The sequence below is a fragment of the Brachionichthys hirsutus genome, chromosome 5 (assembly GCF_040956055.1).
Source record: "Brachionichthys hirsutus isolate HB-005 chromosome 5, CSIRO-AGI_Bhir_v1, whole genome shotgun sequence".
NCBI lineage: Eukaryota > Metazoa > Chordata > Actinopteri > Lophiiformes > Brachionichthyidae > Brachionichthys > Brachionichthys hirsutus.
Window position 1 is genome coordinate 12,000,598 of NC_090901.1, and position 21,143 is coordinate 12,021,740.

The following is a 21,143-nucleotide window of genomic DNA, read 5'->3' on the forward strand; positions in this document are numbered from 1 at the left end:
TGCCACGGCAGTGCATTCAAAATCACACATTAATGTTTTAAAGAAAAGAAGAGAAGAAAATATATTAAAAAATATTCTCATTAGTGGAATCAATCATTTTTATTCAGAAGAACTGGGTCTGTGTATGTTTTAAATCATGGCTGTGACGTTTTCTCATTAAATGGATATCAGTTCAACCACATTTCTTTACAAAGAGTCCAACTCAAAAAGAAAAAAAATCAAATTCAAGCAACAGCAGGAAAAACAATCGTCTCTGTCTCACAGATAAAGCAGCATCGTTTTTTCTTTACTGCGTTAGAAAACTCTCTCAAACCGGATTGTCACATTCCATTTAAAATGCCGCAGCCCCCGGTTGTAATTCTTGGTGATATCACAGGCTGAAAAATATATATGTACATATATATATATATATTACTATTCTTGAACAAATTTCAACAGTTTCGGAGGACAGGAAGAACTCGCAGGAATTCAAGGCATTTTACTTTATTTCGAGCCAAAGCGAAAAGAGTGGGAGAGAAATGTCCTCATCGCGACGCTGCCAAGAAAGCTGAGTCATGTCAGAAGAGGAAGAAACGGCACCTCACAGGATATTCAAAATGAACAAGACAGGGAGACGTTTCAAACGTAATGACCGCGGGGAGCGAGTTATATTTAAAAGCATCTGTCAGGTTTCAGAGCAGCTTCGTCGGCTCGCCGGCGCTCACACGATGAAGGAAAGCTGTGATGGAGAGGTGGCGCACAGATAGCGAACGCGGGGAGGCGATGGCGCGGCGAAGGACGAGGAGACGCCGTGTCATCGGGAGAGAGGCTCGGAGCTCTGGAGAGGAGGGCTGGCGCAGCGGCAGTAACCACACGAGCAGCGGGAGGAGTCGTGAGAGGAGAGGCTTCACGCCCCTTCCTGCCGAGCGTCCATTTACTGAGCAGCAGATGTCTGATGTGTACAGACTCAGCAGCGACAAAGAGAAGCCCTACGATGCGCTGGGGCGCCGCTCGAGCTGCGGCAGCACTCATCAACCCCCCGACGTGTCACGGAGTCTTTCTGCAGGTGCCGGAGCGAGTCCGCAGAGCTTCGTTACATCATTCTAGCAGTGAATCTCGGGAGTACTCGAGCTCAAGCGAAACGGGCTGTTAAAAACGGAGTCTGAGAGGAGCTGCTTGCCGCCGTGTGAAACTACCAGAGGGGCGAATCTCTCATCCGTCCGATGAACACAGAGGTGGGGCTTTGGAAGACCACGGCCTCCCCGGGATTCTACAGGTTCCTCTTGAGTTCTTGGTGTTTCGAGCATGACGGCCATGCAAAGGCTGCTGCAGCTGCCTGTGAACGCCGTGAACATGGTGAAGACGGTGCAGAGTCAGGTCCAGGGACAGGAGGAAGATAAGAGCCCCGTGTTGACCCCCGACGGCGGCCAGCAGACTTGGTACAATGCCCTGCAGCCCGATGAGCTACGCCACCTTCGATCTGGAGGTACAGGAGGAGGAGGAGGAGGAGGAGGAGGAGGAGGTGGTGGGGACCACGAGGAACGAGGACCACTGGAGGAAGGTGGTGGAGGCGGAGGAATTTTCCAAACTCAACCTTTGCGGTAGGATACATTTTGAGGATCCAGGTCCGGTCGTCATTTATATTTATTAATGCTGCTTTCGTTGCAGAGCAGAATAAATAATAAACTTACAGAGGAGCCCTGAACTATTGTTCAGGCCAAACTTTAGAACCAAACTTTAGAAACTTTTGAAGAGCAAAAAAGAAGAATTTTAAGAACCAGAAATTCTTCTGATGCTTAAACAAGAGCATCTGAGATGTAGTGAAGACATTCTACTGCAGAGCCTGTAAAATAGGCGTCATGTCTCTTTAAATCAATATTCAACAGAGTTAAACATGGAGGGTCACAAATATGACAAATATGCTTGCAAATTTATTAGATAAGGCGCTATCTTCGATGACGATAGACGACAGACTTTTAGCACACTGTTGCGCCGCTATGATATTCATCACATGTTCTGATGTTGTGTGACTATGGTACAGATCCGTTTGAATGCTCATCTATGTATCGGGTGTATTTTTAGTATTCAAGAGGAAATATCAGATTTAAGAGGAAGAAAATGAGGTCACTTTCAACACTTTTGGTGTTAGCCTAGCCTTAGTTCAAGTGGCACGCTTCAGAAAATAATACAGACAGATATGGATAAGCAGTGATATTTTATAGGATGAGAGCCTCACAGAAGCAGAATTCTGGCTTGTTGAGCCTCACAGAAGCAGAATTCTGGCTTGTTGAACCAGATATATTTTACCAAGAGACAACAAGACACTCAAAGTCTCTGCTAACGGGGTCAGCTTGTATGAAAGTCTCTTCGGCGGCATTGAAATTCAAGCTGCGTCTCGGATTCATGCAAATGCATGTTCACATCTACTGCGCTCCTGCAACCCCTCGGTTCTCGATGATTAGAAGGACATTGCATCTGAAGTTATGCCGTTTGAAACTTCCGTGGAGACTTTCCAGCCAGAGTCCTGCAGATCTCCTGGTAACCTGACTGCCGGTGCGCGCCGGTGTACCACAGAAGGCTGAATAATTCAGCTGTCATTTGGCACGACGGGGGGGGAAAAACCCCCAGAGAAATTAGAGAAACCATTGTTGGTTTAGAATTACTGCAGGCCCTTTGGGCATGAGCAGAGATGCAAGAGCCCAGTCGGAGGTGTCGCTTTTCCCGTTGCTGCTCAATATTTTATTTAAGATAATTTACCGACGTGGCATTTAGAGTTTGCTGAAAATGCAAATTGAAACTGCTTTTGTGTTGTAAGAAATGAGAGCTGGGGTTTTGGCTTTTTTCCCAATCACATGCTGTTATGTTTGAGAGAATGAATAAATAAAAAAAGGTTGAGAAAATTGAATGGATGCAAGTTTTACCTGTTTTATCAGGTAAAACATTAAAGTGCGGTAAAATGAAGATTTATCAATCGCTGTGCCCTGCGAATATTGATTTGGGGAGATGTGCTGATAACAGATTGCGATCCAATCAGCTGTGGGTGTTACCCGGAGAGATCGGGAGTGGATCGGGAAAGATTCAGGCTGTAATACAGCAACTAGTCAAAAGAACATTTTCGCTTCAGGAGCCGGAGGCGGCCAATTGTCACCATTTCACAGGAAATGAGCCAACAGATGGTTTCTGCTGCAGAACAACATTAGGATCACTCCTCATGTCTGGGCTTTCAGCTCTCTGGGCAAATTATCGTTGCATTTCCCAGAGATAATTTCTGTTTGCTTTGAACACCACTACATATTTGCACGCCTCGTTTTTGAAAAAGAGCCCATCAAAACGTCAGCGTTAAACATACGATTTTATGGATTCAGATTTGGATGGGCGAGACAGCTTCGGAACTCTGTTATGCATGCCCTGAAATGATCAACACTTTGTTGCATGATGGAGATGAAAGCAGAATCATTCGTCAACGTGCAGAAATGCTCAGTCGTGACAAATCAACTTTGTCTCCTGACAGACTGCAGGCCTCCATTCAGCGCTGTCACAACCAAAATAGATTAAATAATACATCAGCAGCCTCTCACACTCGCTGAGGGATGATGATAAACTTCTAGTCACAGTTGGAAAATTGAAGATGCCAGATAATTCCCAATTAACAGTTTGGGATATATTATTCACCGTTTTCCTCCACAACAACAACAACAAAGGCCGTTTCACAGCTGCAGCGGGCTCAGCGGGGTATGCCAAACGTCACTCTCCTCACTCAGGCTTCCCAAGGCATTCCCAAGGCATTCCCAGACCAGATGAGACATATATGCAATAACAGTGGAGTTGTGGGTCTACGTCGGAGTCTCCTCCCAGTAATCGGTGCCTACGACTCCTTCTTCACGGACCGCTCGATGCTGGAATCTTAAAGAGATTCCTAAATATCCGTTTATTTCAGAGGTTGAACAGACAAACCTGTTTGTTAATGAGAGTAATCAAAGGATAATAATTGTATCCACTGTGCCACTTTGGTTCCACAGTGGTTTGAATCTTGAATCTTGAATCTTGTGTCACTTTGGTTCCACAGTGGTTTGAATCTTGAATCTTGAATCTTGTGTCACTTTGGTTCCACAGTGGTGTGAATCTTGAATCTTGAATCTTGTGTCACTTTGGTTCCACAGTGGTGTGAGTCAGGATCAGAACTCTGGGCACCAGGAGAAGCTGTCAGAGGCAACAAAGGCAGTGCAGGAAGGCTGCAAATCAATTTACTTCCGTTTATTGCTTCCTCGGTTGCCATGGAAACCCCCAAAGTGGAAATGTGCAGTTCCGCATCAATTAAATTACTCCACCCACCAACAAACAAACTCCACCCCATAATTTCCACACCTCCAAATGACAAGTGTGATTTCTTTTTTTTTTGGGGGTCAGTTTGTCTGTTTGACTGTTAGCAAGATAACTTAAAAAAAGTTATCAACAGATCTGGATGACATTTTCAGGAAATGTTGGGAATGTTATCAGGAACAGTTGATAAAATCTTCGTGATGATCAAGAAGAGATCCTGGATTCTGGATCACTTTGGAATTTTCTGTAGCATTGCAGTCTATGGAGCTTCAAAATGTGTTCCTCAATATCTCGGTTGATTATTGACCGATGTTTATTTGACACAGTCGTGTAGGGTGGGGGGTGGGGCCTCCATCTCACCACTGAATTTCATCCGGATTGGATCTAGAATGACATTAGGAAAACATATTACATTTTAACATTGAAAACACCATTTACGGAATCAAAAATCAGTTAAAAATACATCAACTCTGATTCTTTTTATAAAGATACCGAGAACAATTTAGAACCTTTTGGTGATAATCCAGATCAACATGTGAATGGTGTACATCCAGTTAGGAGGGGAATGAGCTGGCGGAGGACTGTGCTCTCTGGGTGCTTTTCTAGTTTTTCCTGTTGCCGTTCATGACTGTAGGCTCAGACAGCACAGAGGCTTGCAGTGTTTTTATCACCATAGCAGGCAGATATTACGACTTTAAACTCTTTAAATATCTGTTCAAATGCTGTTTCTGAACACAGAGATTCATGGAAAATGTTGCTTCATCCTCAAGCAGATGCATTCTGTTTCTTAGTTTTCATTTATTCATGCTTTTAATGAAATAACTATCCTGCGTCACACGTATGGACAAGCGGTTTGAACCGGTTTGTCAGGGCGGGTGGGTGATTGTGCTTCCTTTGATCATTTACACCGAACGGTCCCGCTGTGTGATTCCAGCTCAAGCAGCATCAGCACCGGGTGTGAAGTCTGACATCAGCAGCGCTTGGTAAACAGCTGGACGACATGACACGGATCATTTGCTGAACAGCAGCCCTACAACCAACCGAGCTAACGCACAGGAAATGGATTTAATCTACTGATTGAACTTTTCAGTGATGCAGTTTTATTCTCACAATGTTTGAATAGCAACCGAATAATAAAAGCGTCTATTATTGGAATAGAATCATTGATTGATTTGTACTTGTTCTTGGTCACATCTTCAAAATATTGCAATTCATGTTTGTGTCATTTTTCTGAGTTGTTAACATGTTTTAGGGATTTATCTCACCTTCTAATTCAGCCAGTTTTCTGAGCTGCAGTTTCAATTGTCTCCGTATTTCATGACTTCAAAGAGAATCGTTTCTGGGTCACGCTCCCCGACTTGGATGAGTTGGGAGCGCTGCGCGTCTTGTTTGAGGCATCGGCAGTGTTTCCGAGCTGTCGTGTAATTTTCATTGCTTTCCTCCGTTAGACATGACGACTTGAAGGAGATGCTGGACAGCAACAAAGACTCGCTGAAGCTGGAGGCGATGAAGAGAATCGTGGCCGTGAGTTTAAATCCTGTTTACTCTGGGGGGGGGGGGGGGTTAGCAGGTCGCCCCTTGTCAACGAGGGACAGAGTGTGTCGTACGTTTCACGCATTTTGAATTCATCCCGGCAACCGTGCAGCCAGCTGCCAAACATTCAGGCCTCTTCCTCCTGAAACGCCGCACCCATCTCGCCATTGAGAGTGAACGGAAAGAAAAGCACATTTTCAGACTTTCTTTCTTTCTTGAAAACCCAATCACCTCCTGAGTGTTCTGATTTGCACGTGTGCATTTTCTCTGCAGATGATTGCTCGAGGTAAAAATGCATCAGATCTCTTTCCTGCTGTGGTGAAAAATGTGGCCTGTAAAAACATTGAGGTTCGTATGAAGCCCAGCGTCGTGTTGCATTATGGATTATTTGCTGTTTCCTCATCTCGTGTAGTTTCAAGTGGTTTGCATTATTTCTATGTTGCAGTACTTCCTTGTAATTTTCTTTATAAAAGCCCAGTGGGGGTTTGGCATTATCTGACCCAAACAACATCGAACTTCAGATTCCTCTGAGTGAATATAAAGTACATAAATGTGTTTCTTCTTCCTCCCTGCAGGTGAAGAAGCTGGTCTATGTTTACTTGGTGCGTTACGCTGAAGAGCAGCAGGATCTCGCGCTGCTCTCCATTTCAACATTTCAGCGAGGGCTGAAGGTGCGGCTGATAACGAGAGAGAAAAAAAACATCTGTCACAATGTGAAATCGGTCCGCTGTAATGAAGGATTTACTGCAGCGGCTATATCCATAGCAACTTGACACTTTTGCACGCTTTAATCTGCACTGAAATACCTCTCGGGCAGGTCGTGTGGAAACATTTGTGGCTCTCATACGATGGTTTCTCCTGACTTTTCATATATTGAATTACACTGCTGGATGTTCAGTGCTAAACAGCAAATGTTAGCATGCCAAGAGGGTCGCGGGAAGCGTTGCTCCTTCTAAACAGCAGCATGTCAGAGAATCGTTTTCATTGTCTCAGGATCCCAACCAGCTGATCAGAGCGAGCGCGCTGCGAGTCCTCTCCAGCATCCGAGTTACCATCATCGTCCCCATCATGATGCTGGCCATCAAAGAAGCTGCTTCCGACATGTCGCCGTACGTCAGGAAGACGGCTGCTCACGCGATCCCTAAACTCTACAGGCGAGTTCAATGACTCCATGATCCCATGTTCGGGCTGTAAAGTCATGAAATGATGCTGAAAGGATTTCACTGGCTACTGAAAGCACTAAAAGATGCATGGATTATAAATGAGTTGGGGTTTGTTTGTTTTTTTCAATAATTTTTACTCACTTTGCAATCCGTTCCCCAGTTTGAGAACCATGAGATGGAGATGTCTAAATCTGCACCACCTCTCTTGTTTCCCGCTTTGTGATGTATATTTTCTCTCTCTCAGTTTGGATCCGGAACAGAAGGACCAGCTGATTGAAGTCATAGAAAAACTCCTCGCTGACAAAACCACGGTAGGCTTTCACATCGCTTCTTCAGTTGCACGCACGTTCTTAAACAAATGCAAACACATCTTTGATGAATCGGCACAGCGTCTGATTTGTTTAGGGGGGGGGGTTATCACTTGTTTAAGTTTAAACAGGCTGCAGAATCCAGTCACCCTTTGCAGGTTTACTGTCCAACCCAAGAAGTCAATTTAGAAACCGTGGACAGTAGCCCTCAAAGATATCCCATAATCTGCTGACATATGGTGTTAGAGAACGTCCTCCGATCACAACCATCTGTTGTGCGATTGTAAATGTGCTGCAGTTGGTGGCGGGCAGCGTCGTCATGGCTTTCGAGGAGGTGTGTCCGGAGCGCATCGACCTGATCCACAAGAACTACAGGAAGTTGTGCAACCTCCTGATCGACGTGGAGGAGTGGGGCCAGGTGGTCATCATCAACATGTTGACCCGTTACGCCAGGACGCAGTTCCTCAATCCAAACATCAACGTGAGTACGAAGCAGGAAGCGGGCCTTTAACGGCAGAGCCTCGCACCCATTGGCTACTGAATGTTTTTATTTTATTACTAGGAAATGATTCATATTTACTATATAACACATTATCTTTAGGGTTTTAATCAACATAGCCGATATTAGGGTTGTAAGAACATACCGGTACTATTTTGTAACGCTGTATTGTATTTTATATGCGGATGCGAGGAGGAACTGTTGCGTCTTTCGTGTTCTCTTTGTATGTCGCCCGCTTGCTGATTGTTTTGTTATCGAGTCTTCAGACCCAGCTGTCTACTTCTTCTCTCCACCGAGAGTGTTGTTGTGATGATTTCCCTGTGGTGAACCTTTTTGCTGCAGCCATCTTGTCTGGTGATCACGCTCCTCATGCATGACATTAGAGACGTTTCCTTGCCTGATTTTCCTCTACAATGCTGTTAAACCCTTGCCGTCTCTGCAGGAGTCCCTGCTGGAGGAGGGAAACAGTGGGGACAAGACCTTCTACGGCTCGGACGAAGACGAGGACGAGGATGAGGAGGAGGAGAAAGAAAAGAAGGCGGAGGCTCCTTCCATTGTCAAGAGGAAGCCGTACGTGATGGATCCGGACCACCGGCTGCTGCTGAGGAACACCAAGCCCCTCCTGCAGAGCCGCAACGCGGCGGTGCGACCACGTTTGATAGACGCACACGCCCAACATCAGTGTGACTGCGTAGCTCATTAGCACCTCTTGAGTCTGTTGCCATGGTAGAGATCAGAATTTCCTCTCCGTTATTCCACGACGGCGAGCAGCAGGCTGTTCAAAGCTGACCTCTCACCCTGAGACGGGAATAATTACTGGATTATCACTCTGCACTCGTTCATCTGTGGTCACCTCGGAAGGCCTTTTTTTTGTAGATTTTGACCCCCCGCCGAGGTGGTTAAAGATTAACGCTTAACTTCTTCGTAGGCGGATACAGATCAGAAAGCACAATTTGTCGACTAAGCATCGTTCAGCTTTGGAGAAACTGTTGATGAAAGAGTCTTTCCCGTCGCCAGAACATTGGCCAGCCAGTGCGGTCTCGTTGGAATTTAATTTTCTTAAAAGCAGTCGTTATGACTTGGCAGAGGTGTGAACTTAGAGTGGCCTTCTCGTTAATGAATGGTTGCTCTTTGTCCTGATACGTTTAGCGCTAAATTGTTGCGGGCCTCATATTGGTTGATTTGATTCACAATTTAAACTCGTTTGAATGTTTTATTAGTGAACAAATGGAGAATAATTAACTTTGAGTTTATTGTAAAGAGCTTTGTTGTAGGTGCTATATAAATGAAGTTATAATTGCAATAACCCCAAGCAGAGGTTTTAAGAGGGTATTATTTCACCTTTTTCTTTTTTTTTTGCACTCAAAGTTTCACATTTGGAAGCTGCAGGCAGCTGTTTGCAGCAGAAACACCCCGACCCTGAACGTATTGCAGCAGCGTCACTCCCAGTCTGTTCTTCTGATCAGTCGAATAGCATTTATTATGGAATTAAATTGCAACATACACACTTTAAACTGGGATTTGTTCAGTGAATAATTCCAAAATGTCACACATGAGAGGGAGTGATGGATCATGGATGAACTGGTGCTTTGAAATGGAGAACAACGTATTTCACGCTACGCTCAGAGGGACAGTAGAATATGTTTAACTGCCCCTCTGGTGATTTTCCACCTTGCATCTCATCTCCAGGTGGTGATGGCCGTGGCTCAGCTATATTTCCATCTTGCCCCTAAAGCTGAGGTCGGGGTCATCGCCAAGGCCCTGGTCCGTCTCCTGAGGAGCCACAGGTTGTTTTTATCAGACCAGATATTCCATAAGTCATCCAACTGCCATCTGAGTGTTAGGAAAATTGCATGGGAACTGCATTTCTGCGTCTCACTCAAGAAGGGAACAAAAAAACAGTGTTGAAAGAAAAAAAAAAAGACAGCCAAATGCGAGGAGAGAAATCGATAACAATAATGAAGCTCGGGAAAATGGGAAACTGCAAGAGCCGAAAGCAGCCGAGTAAAGACGGTGAAATAAATCTCTACGGCCCCGAAGCAGAAGGCGAGATTAAACGGGGAGTTCGGTGAGACTGAGAAAAACATGAAATCATAAACCACAAAGAGCGATGATGACACGTAACTGGCCTCCTCCAGCATGTCAGAGTCTGAGTTACCGAGTGCTCTTATGGCGACCAAACAGCATTATGGGTAATAAGTCCTCACCATTAGTTTTCTACGGCTTGCTCTGATAGTTTCTAATGATCCCCCAGTCTACTTCATCTATAGGCTTCCCCAGTTTGACACACTGGAAAGCATAATGAATTAAAGGCAGTCTAAAATCCAGACAAGCAGCATCAAATGTTTTTGGGAGTTTGGGGGAGATAAATTTAATATTTTGAATAATTAATAGACTTAAAATCCTTAAAGGTTTTTGTTTATATTTTTAAAATGGGATGCCTTTTTTTTTTCTTTGCACAGCAAACCAAAATTAAAAACCATCAACAACAAAGAATTGTTACGAGCAAAGAAGACAACATGATTGTCGTTTCAACGGAGTCTTCTTCTCATCCTTCAGAGGACGTTCTGCTTCCTGCCTTCATTTTAAAGTTAGCCGTGGAAATTAATTATTACACGGACAACTGCCTTTCCGATTGTGGTATGTTGCAAAGAAGTGGTGTTGCTATAGCAACCATCGGGAAGCTTACTTCACGCCATTGTTCCTGTTGGCAGTGAGAATGCAAAAAAAAAATAAACAAGTCCTTCTGGAATCCTCAGAAAACACCTGAACAGCAGAAAGGGAGAACATGCAAGAGGTTTGCAGCAGGCCAGTCGGGGTCAGGTGAAAATAAATGGTACAACCATGAAGGTGGGGGGGAAACAATCTGCAGCAACACGCGCTGGATCGATAGAGGAGTCTTTAAAATGAAATAAAGTCACGACAGAAAGCTACGAGCGCTTTCACGGCTTTGGGTTTTGTGCCTGTCCGTGCAGAAACAAACGCTATAAAGCAATTTCAGGAATCTCTTTGTGTGGAGATCAGTGGTTTGCTTTAGTGACTTCGTTAAGTGTCAGCAGGTGTTGTGTGTGAGAATCAGATTTATTTTATTAATCCCAGAGGGAAATTCCATCAGCAACATTGATCCACTCAAAAAAAAAAAAAAACAGCATAGAGGATTCACACTATATTTAAAGAATGAAAAAAAACAAGGCAGGACAACAGCATGGGAGTGTGTGTGTGAATTATTAACATTCAGAAATAAGTTTATGGGGAAAAAGTAAAATGCCGTTGAAGTACAATACATGAATTACAAATAATAAAAGCTCAAATTAATAATAATAATAAGATTTGAAAAGTTCCACCCATCTCAGTCCTTCACTTCCTGTAATGTTACTGACTTTTACTATGCAGTGGCTACATGATGTCTTTCTATCTGTCAATCTTCTGTCCTCCTTTGCTCCAGCGAGGTTCAGTTCGTTGTTCTTCAGAACGTGGCGACGATGACGATCAAGAGGAGGGTGAGCCACGCCTGCTGGCGTTCTGCTTGTTTGTGTGCAGAGCTTTTAAAAGGCTGATAAAAGCTGCATGTTCTAGTTTGTACTCCTGTTTTAAATCATTTTTGTTTTTTCTCAGGGAATGTTTGAACCCTACCTGAAGAGTTTCTACATCCGCTCCACAGACCCAACCCAGATTAAAGTCCTTAAGGTTATCTATTGTTTTATTTTATTGTGCTGTTTAAAGCGAGAGAACTATGTTAGTATATTTTACTGTTGTTTTGGTATCATTTATTTTCACCATTCAGAACAATAAATTACAGTCATGCCGTTATCCTGCTGTAGAAAACGAATTTCCTTGAATCCGTGTGAAGCTTTTTTTAAGACATCAACAGTAAAAAAAACTGCTTTATTCCTATTTTTGTTTGTTTATATATCATATTGTTCAGAATATTTTTTCCTTTTTTGTTTAACAGCTGGAAGTTCTCACCAATCTAGCAAATGAGACCAACATCTCCACCATCCTCAGGGAGTTCCAGGTACCGCGCAACAAAACAGCATGCTTCAGTCAGAGTTGCACAAATAGAATTGTGCAGATCCGTATTTGAGCAGGGAAGCATTCTTTTCTCTCTCTCTCTGTCTCTCTCAACAGACGTACATTAAAAGCATGGATAAAGACTTTGTGGCCGCTACGATCCAAGCCATCGGCCGCTGCGCCACCAACATTGGGGAGGTGAGGGACACGTGTCTGAACGGCCTGGTGCAGCTGCTGTCCAACCGAGACGGTAAGTCTGTCTGTGTGGGACTCTGGATGCTCTTCCATTTCCCTTTGAGGCCCTGATCAGACGCAATTTTTCCAGCGCATAAGTTGAAATTTACAATACGAGGATGTACATTTTATAAATCTGCAGGTTTACACCAACACCTTGATGAGACAGGGTCTCATCCTCTCATCCTCTCTTTCTTCCATCCACAACTTGAGCACTGAAGCGAGTTATGTTTCAAATCCAGATCCTGCCGAGTCATCGCATCGTCATGAGCTGAAAAATGAAATCACTTTTTGTCCTTCGATATAGAATCATATATTTACTTGTAAAATGTGTCAGGAAGTGGATTTATACGACGTCTGTTGCTCTTGTGGCCCTCAAAACTCACACATACATGCTTCACAGAGCTGGTCGTAGCTGAGTCTGTGGTGGTCATCAAGAAGCTGCTGCAGATGCAACCAGAGAAGCACAGCGACATCATCAAGCACATGGCGAAGCTCACGGACAACATCCAGGTGAGGGTCGTCCTCAAGCCGCCGCCGATGTCTGGTTGCAGCAGAGGAAACGGAACGCTTCGAGCTGAAACTCAACCGTTTCCTCTATCGGCCGCTGTTCTCAGGTGCCGATGGCTCGGGCCAGTATCCTGTGGCTGATTGGCGAATACTGCGAGCACGTGCCGAAGATCGCCCCGGATGTGCTGAGGAAGATGGCCAAGTCGTTCACCAACGAGGAGGACATTGTCAAGTTACAAATCATCAATCTGGCTGCCAAACTTTATCTCACCAACTCCAAGCAGGTGTGGACGGGAGGATCTTCTATCATCAGCACAAACGACAGGACATTCGTCTTTTTCAGACTTTAAATCTGCTTTCCGTCGTCTCACAGACCAAACTCTTGACGCAGTACGTCCTCAATCTGGCAAAGTATGACCAGAATTATGACATCCGCGATCGGGCGCGCTTCATTCGCCAGCTCATCGTGCCCACTGAGAAGAGCGGAGCGCTCAGCAAGTATGCTAAGAAGCTGTTCCTCGCCCTCAAACCTGCCCCGGTCCTGGAGTCTCCATTTAAAGGTGCGGTAGCCGTTTAAAGGTTCTCATTGGACATACGCTTCCTGTAAGTCTCGCTGTCTCTGTGGTAGCATTCGACTTCCTGTCTGCTGCACCCAAAGCCACAGGCGCCACCATATGAAGGGAATTATCAATGAATTCTGGGATCTTTTTGTTTTTGTCCCCCCCCCTCCCCCCCCCCCCCCCCCCCCCAGATCGAGACCACTTCCAGTTGGGCTCGTTGTCCCACTTACTGAACGCCAAGGCTGGCGGCTACCAGGAGTTGCCCGACTGGCCCGAAGCCGCCCCTGACCCCTCCGTGCGCAACGTGGAGGTGAAGGAGCCTGTGCGTGCAGTGGGAACAGTAACATACAGAGACGTAGGGGCCCTCTGGGTCTCCGGGGGGCCCCGTCAGCTGGAGGGGAGCGAGAGTTGCTCCTGCCCCAGAGCGGTGCCTCAGAGAGGCTTGATGTCATCTGATATAACGCTGATTCCTCATTCACTAGCCATCTTTCATCTGCTGACGGCTCATTAGCATTAATTAGCTCATCTGCAGCATCCGTCCTTCTTGGCCTCCATCTGTTTCCAAACGGATGCTGCCGACCTGCTCTCCTCCGTGCAGGAGAACGAGTCATGAGGGAGAAAAGGGGATTATATGTTGGAGAAAAAAAACCTAAATTCAGATTCAGTCCGAAAACAATCCGCAGAAATGAAGTCGTCTCCCTCTCTGCTGCACTCGCGCGTGTTTAGCAGCAGCTCGCTCGCCCCATCCAGGTGATTTCCAACAAGTGTCTGAGCCAATAGCACATGCGGTACAGAAGGGTGCTGCAGCAATAATCTCCGCTGCAGCACCCAAATACTGACGCAGACCCTATTTCATAATATGCATCTGCATTCAGTCTGTTTTGGCCTAATTATTGACTTTATATTAAAGATATTAGCAGGTTGTGCTCCGCTGAACCGAAGCAGAACAAACCTCGGCCGATCTCCCCAGTGAACAGAATCTCCCTCCTCTTCTTCTCCATCCCATTCCCTCCATGTGCCATCGGTTCATAACCAACAATGTGATCCAAGCAATCAAAACTGGAGTGTCACTTTATCAGAGTGGAAACTATAACCCTCTGGATTCCAGTGACCTCGAGGCTTGATTCTGTCATCGTATTTACTGGCTGTTGTTCTTAGAGAGTTGTTTGTCTTTTGCTCACGGACTCAGATCAATGACGCAGGTTTCAAGACGAGGCCGCAGGCGGACTGACTTTCATTTTGGTCGTCAATACGACGGTTCAGGAGATTATCTGTTTTGTTGCCGCATTCCATGCAGCTCCAACCTAACTGCTCCTAGACCTGTGATGTCACAGCCCGATTCTTCTCCTCTTATTGTGGCCTGGCAGAAATCACCTGACGTTAGTTTGTGACGTTATTCTGAGGTCTGGTGAGTCATCCTCGACGTCTAATGCAGCCCTAACCCTTTTAAATCCGACCAGACAGTTTCTTCGCTGACCCCCCCCATTGTGATACAAAGCATGCATAATGCAGCGTTGACAACCAAGGCAATACGTTTTCATTTAGGAAAAGACAGTATCTAGTTAGTTTGTCTCAACCTTTCCTGCAGTTATTAGTGCAGATAATGGAGAATAAAAGGCTGGGCGGTCCAGCCCTTCCTCTCTGACTGGCTCTCCTTATACTCACTGTGTGCGTCTCCACAGACGGAGGAGGTCATAACCACCGGCGAGGGGCGGATCGGCCTGTTAGGAGACTGGCGAGAGGTGCCCTCTCCTCCTCTTCCTCCTCTTCGGTTTGGGATTGCTGTGGCGTTGGTTTTCTTGACTGCTCTCTAATTCCTCCTCTTGTCACAATGTAGGAAGTGACGACGTTCCAGCTGGCGAGATGAGATCAATGAGATTTGACTCCTCGCCAATGAATCCTTTAGTCACGGCAGATTAGCAGGATAGATGAGGCGCCGTCCATCTTTATGTGGAAACATTTAATCTTCTGGCAGACATTGTAGGATTAGTGACACGGCGTGATGGTTGACGCTAAAGCGGATTCCAATAGAGTCGAACTCCACAGCCGAAGGTCTCGGCTCAGCTGCTGATGCTCAACCTTCCCTTCGTATTTTAGAATTACTCCATTATGCTAAAACCTTGTTGAGTTTGTCTCGCTTGTAGTTAAGATACAAGCGTTAAATCATCATTTCAGGGCGGTATAAAAATAGAAAGATGATGAAAGGATGGGACACGGATCTTTGCACGAGGAGCCCGATCATTCGGATCCGGATTCCGGAAGACTCCGAGCAGATTAGCAATAATCTTGTGTCGGAGTGAGGCATGGGCCGGGCAGATAATGTGAGATTATACTCACATTTAATCCAACAAAGACAAGGAGTCAGATAATGTCCCATGTGTGTGTGCGGCGGGGGGAGGGGGGGGGGGGTCTCTGGTTCAGGAGTTCCTCTGCTAATCTCAGGTGACTGAATGGCTGACAGAACCGAGATCTCGGCCCGCCGCTCGCTCTCTGGTTGTGTGTGATTTCCCTCTTGTGTTCACCGCTTCATTTCAACGTCCTGCATTGTGAGGACTAAACACAAAATGCACGATGCACGTGTTTGAACGTTGATGCTGACGTGCCTCTATAGATATATATATATATATATATGTTTAGGTTATATTGGAGTGTTTCCAACGAAAATCTAGTAATATAATGGAGGGAAACTCCATTATATTACTAGATTTTCGTGTAAAACTCTGATTTCTGTTTTTGTCTCTGTGAAATCAGAACTGTTCTCACGCGCGTCTAGGAAAAGTCCCGTGTCTGTTGGTCTTGCTTTCTTGTCCTTTTTCTAAACATCTTTTCTCTTCTTTATCTCACCTCCATCCCAATCCTTTTTTTTTGGTTTGTTTTCTACATCTGCCAGGTTTTTGCACTGCTTGAAAGAGTCGCAACGTTAACGAGTGTGAGTCAGTTAGTGGCAAAGAGCCCACCTACTTGAGCCTCACACAGCGCCAAAACCCAAGTGCTTTTTAACCCCCCCACCCCCCCAGCTTAATGCAGTTGCTCTCCTGCGCTTAGCTCGGCCGTTGCCCTACACACAGCTCCCTCCTCCTCGGTCTCTGCCGTTAAACAAGTGATCGTTTTAGCAGGATGCGGCCTCCTCCTCCGACACTTCGAGATGTAGCCTGCAAGTTGGATTGGAGATCTCCTTCCAAAAATTCAGCAAAGAATTTAGGAGAACAGTTCAGCCCAGGACACACTTAAGACCGGCCCCCTCATTTGAATAACATTTCTTGCTGCATTTCTCATATGCGCCATGAAAACAATTAATATAAGAGCAGAGAACTTTTATTTATTTATTGATATTTAATTATATTTATTTTCATATTTATTTCCACATATATTTTTAATTTGTGAATCTTGTTTTCTATTTTTGTATTTATATTAACAGTCTTTTATTTATTCATGTGTATATATTATTTTTTTCTGGTGTGTTTTTTTGCCATTTATATTTATTTTTAATTGTTGCAGTTTTGGTCCTCCATTCAAAACGTTCTTGCAGTGTGGGAGGACGGCCAGCTCTCCTCGAAAACATCACTTCTCTTAATGGAAACTGCCCCCATTTCTCCTCCCGGTCATGAAGGCAGCACCTGGCGGTGGCGTCTGATAATGACAGTCTCGTCCTGAATTTGAAGTCAGATCGAAAAGCGGATCTGGCGGCTGCCTTCCTTTTGGCAGGGCCGCACCCAGGCAGAGGCGTTCATGACCGGGCTGCTGTAATCTGCCCCCCACATCTCTGCTTCTGTCTGAGTCGTCTGTCAGGGAAGCAGCTCTGACCTCTGTCTTCTGACAGGTGCCCGAATGGACCAAATGCAGCAGCCGCGAAAAGAGGAAGGAGAAGAAGGTGGAGAAGCCCTTCTACTCCGACTCGGAGGGCGAGTCTGGACCAACGGAGTCAGCTGACAGTGGTAACCTTTGGTGTCCGTCTCAGGCGGAAACTCTGAGACACAACCAGGATGAAGCCTGCTTTTAAAATTCCTTCTGACGGATTGTAAATTCTGGCCCAAATCCTATTTATAGAGATGTGTGAAGTCATTTCATTTTAGAATTTTTATTTCATTTTAGTCACTTAATTCTAAGAGAATTCAAAACAGATCTTCTCCATGTTAAGAAGCAAATAATAATCTCAGATCTCAATCTCAGTTGGTGACTTTAGACGGGACGCATTTTTATGAAACGTTTCATACCTTGCTCAACCTTCCTCATTCAGAGTCGGACTCTCCCAGCGTGTCGGAAAGCGGCAGCGAGGAGAGTGGGTCGGGATCAGAAAGCGAAGCGAGCGAGGACAACTCCGATTCGCAGGAAGAAGACGAAGATGAAACGGACAAGAGAAAAAAGAAGAAGGAGTTAAAGAAGCCGGTGCAAGAAAGTGAAAGGTAGAACATGCTTCTGTTGACGAAGAGAATCCTGTAATGTGATCATTCTGGCTCCTTCTCTAACTTTGCTTTCGTTTCCTAGCGAGCAGAGCAGCGAGGAAGAGGACCGGAAGCACAGAACGAAGAGCAAACCACGCAAAAGCGATTCGGAGTCAGAATCTGATGAAGAGGAGGAGGAGGAGAGCGAATCTGAAAACAGCCAATCGGAGTCAGAGGAGTCTGAGTCAGAGGGAGAGGTCAGAAAGAAAAAAAAGGTATTTATTAGTCATTCACTAGAATATTATTGACTCTTCCTGTTTTCCACTCTCCCTAAATCGCTCCACCTATTCATGTCTTCCAGGCAGCCGAATCCAAACCTCCTTCAAAGCCTGTCAAGAAGGAGAGCAAGAAGGAGAAGAAGGAAATGTCTCTGCTCGACCTCGACGATTGTAAGTGACGTCATCCTTGTGGGGGGGGTCAGAAATAATGGCTCACATCAGTAAATCAATCTTTTTGGATCAGGCCGTTGCATCAAACGCTTCTGTTTTTGCAGTCGAGCCCGCTCCTTCTCCTCAAGTCTCGCCCGTCAACAACTTCCTGTCCAGCAGCCTGGCGACGGACCTGGAGGGACTGTCTTTGTCCGACGCCGTTCTCTCTCCGGCGGTGAGTGCTTCGTGTCTCTCACCCCCGTCAGCAGAAGAGAAATCTGTTGGCGTTTTGGTAAACGAGATCAGACGCACAGTCTGAAGGCTAAATGATGTTCAAACATGGGGGGAGTTCTAACTAACAAGGCGTCGCCCCGGTCCGCTGCTTCCAGACCATCGCCCCCTCCAGCGCCCTGAAGACCTACGAGCTGCTGCACCGGATCACGGGGGAGGGTCTGTCGGTGGGGTACTGCTTCAGCCGACAGCCTTTCAGCCCCGACGCCAACATGGTGGCGGTGCAGATGCAGTTCACCAACAGCGCCACCTCCGATGCCAAAAACCTGCACATGGAGGACGCCAAGCTCCAGTCTGGGATGAGGGTCAAAGAGTTTCCCGAGATCGGTGAGCGATGGGATTCCAAACATTCGTCCTCTCAGCCTGTTGCTGCTGATCTTGCGGCCGCCGCTCCGAGCGGCGAGATCCATCCCACCTCTTGCTGACGAGGACTTTGTGTTCTTGTGTCGACAGAGCTGCTGCCTGCAGGCGAAGCAGCCGCGGCGGTGATGGGCATCGATTTCTGCGACTCCACGCAAGCAGCAAACTTCCAGCTGTGGTGAGAACGGATTCTCGAGTGGAAAACGCACGCAGAACCGACCGCAACTTTTTCAATGAAACCTTTATTGTGCCTGGATTTGTTCTCTGGTCACCGCGGAAACAAGACCATACTCCATCTGTGCAGCTCGTGAATCGGTTTTCTTCTATCCGGTTTCAGCACTCACACCAGGAAGTTCTTCGTCTCTATCCAGCCGCCGGTCGGGGAGTTGATGAGGCCCGTCTTCCTGACGGAGAACGAGTTCAAGAAGGAGCAGGGTGAGTTCCAATAAATAGAGAACCCCTCTATGGAAATGAGACACTGTTTGTTGTTATTTAGGATCTCTTTATTGATATTTGGAGATTCTGAATTATAAGTGAATTAAGTGAAGAGCGTATTGCCGTCTCTAAATTTTACCTGCCTCTGCTTTAAAAGGTCGTGTTTAAGAACAGAGTTTGGCATAATTCGGCCAGGTCACAATTATTACATCGTCGCTGGATTGGGATTATTCGAGCAAACTGGAATTATTTTCAATGATAATTGCGGTTGGCTCAAATAGTTGCTGCTGAGTGAAGCTGAAATGTCACTTCTGCATCACTTTTTGACTGTCGCTCATTAAAAACGTTGCCTTGCTATGAAGGGGGGGAGTCTGTTAGCCCTCAGCGCCGCCGCCGGTTGATCTCTCAGGGTGTTTAACTCGTCTACATATTTCTGGTATGTCGGCATCATCAGAGCTCTAGAGATCCTGACTAACTGTGAGCTCTGGCAAACATAGCGACTCTTTAAACATGTGTCGTGTCCCTCTTCGCACTGTAGATGCACTATTACAGAATATAGGTAAGTTGCTTTTGTTAGATTGTTCTTCCCATCCATCTGTGTGCCCACCTCCCTTATAGCCCCCCCCCCCCCACTACCCTTCGCCTGACTCCCCGTCCTCATCGCCAGTAGCTGCAGACTATCCTGTACTAACCTGCATCTTGCAGCGGCTGCTAACACTGCCACGCCGGGAATGCCTGGAAATGTTCCTCCACTGATCCCGACCCACTTCCTAGCGTCATTTAAATAAGAAGCAGCAACATCAGGCTCGGAGCGGCTTTCGATCATGCGCACCGCCGCTCCCATCTCTGTTCTCCAGCTGCTGATAAGCTCCGATGCAATCTGCCCCGCTGCATCGTCACACTTTCTGTCTGGACGGTTCGTTTTAGGTGAGAAACCTGCCGAGCACTGACTGTTTGGGACTTGCAGATCAAAGAGCTCAATGGTTTTTTTTACGTTTTAACAAATGATTTGCCAGCGATTGATTTGTTAAGTAGTTTATTGTTGGTGGCTGCTCTGTATGTAGAATTTTACAGTAATGTTGAATTCATGTGGCGTCGGCGTAATCAATACGCATAAAGAACGCCTGAATAAAAAGCCACTTGCTGAATTAGTTTTTAATGATGCAGAGGCATGGTGGCTGGAAGTGAAAGGTCAGCTATGATCTCAGTTCCCTTGAAGCTTTGAGGAGCGCTGATGTGAAGGATCTTCAGCCTCGATGGAATCACGTTTTACCGGCATCTCTACCATGGAAGCACCATTCCACATTTAATTCAGCATCCTCTTGACCTGCGAATCTCCAAAACCAGTGCCTGGCAGGAGGGCCTGAGGCCGGTTCAGACGGACAGAGAAGCTATTTTGATGCGACATTCCTTAAAGCCGTCCGACGTTAAACTGGGCTTGGAGATCAGAAGCGAGGTCGAGTGACTCGATTATGTTCAGTGAAAATCGAGTAGAGATTTGATGTATTGCGTTTGTGTTATTTCCGTCTGTATATATAAAACAACAAGCAGAACCCTTCTACTCCTGACGGCTGATCCGCTCGCCTGTCTGCAGGTCAGCTGATGGGCATGAACGAGATCACGGAGAAGCTGACCCTTGACCCGACGTGCCGGAACGAGCACGTCATCGTCCAGCGGGTGACCGCCGCCGCCAACCTCAGCAGAGTCCCCTGCGGTTCGGACAAAGAGTGCAGGTGAGCGAGGTCGCCGCCGGCGATCCAGCACCACGCATGCACCGCTGGAGAGATCCTCACGCGGGATCGGTTTTCTTTGACCCGTAAACGTGCTGATTGAATCCTCCCTCCTTCCACTTCTTTGGCTTCGTCTCTATTTCCAACCTTTGCTGCTTTGACCTCAGTCCTCCTGTCCCTCCTCCTGGTCATCCTGTCCACAGGTTTGCAGGCAGGACGGTGACCAGCAGCAGTTTGGTCCTGGTCACCGTGGCGACCAAAGACGAAGGAGCCGCCCAGCTTACGATCAACTGTGAAAAGATGGTGATCGGCACCATGCTGGTGAAGGACATCCTCCTGGCTTTGACGCAGTGACGAGTCCTGTCCTCCTCTCGCGTCGTCTCACCTGTAGCGTCTCCTC

At 46.2% G+C, this 21,143-nt stretch overlaps 1 protein-coding gene across 1 annotated transcript; it reads left to right on the forward strand.

Annotated features, from left to right (window-relative positions):
• Positions 1–1,284: 1,284 nt before the first annotated feature.
• Positions 1,285–21,097, forward strand: LOC137893752 (AP-3 complex subunit beta-2). The gene is made up of 29 exons (XM_068739185.1): positions 1,285–1,580; positions 5,748–5,823; positions 6,106–6,180; positions 6,408–6,503; positions 6,826–6,986; positions 7,240–7,306; positions 7,602–7,784; positions 8,245–8,445; positions 9,492–9,589; positions 11,248–11,302; positions 11,418–11,489; positions 11,755–11,817; positions 11,931–12,063; positions 12,451–12,560; positions 12,665–12,841; positions 12,931–13,117; positions 13,309–13,439; positions 16,008–16,046; positions 16,938–17,052; positions 17,355–17,520; positions 17,603–17,774; positions 17,861–17,948; positions 18,053–18,162; positions 18,317–18,545; positions 18,672–18,756; positions 18,916–19,013; positions 19,552–19,572; positions 20,608–20,746; positions 20,911–21,097. The coding sequence occupies exons 1-29, from the start codon at positions 1,285–1,287 to the stop codon at positions 21,095–21,097; spliced, it is 3,630 nt and encodes a 1,209-aa protein (XP_068595286.1).
• The last annotated feature ends 46 nt before the right edge of the window (positions 21,098–21,143 follow it).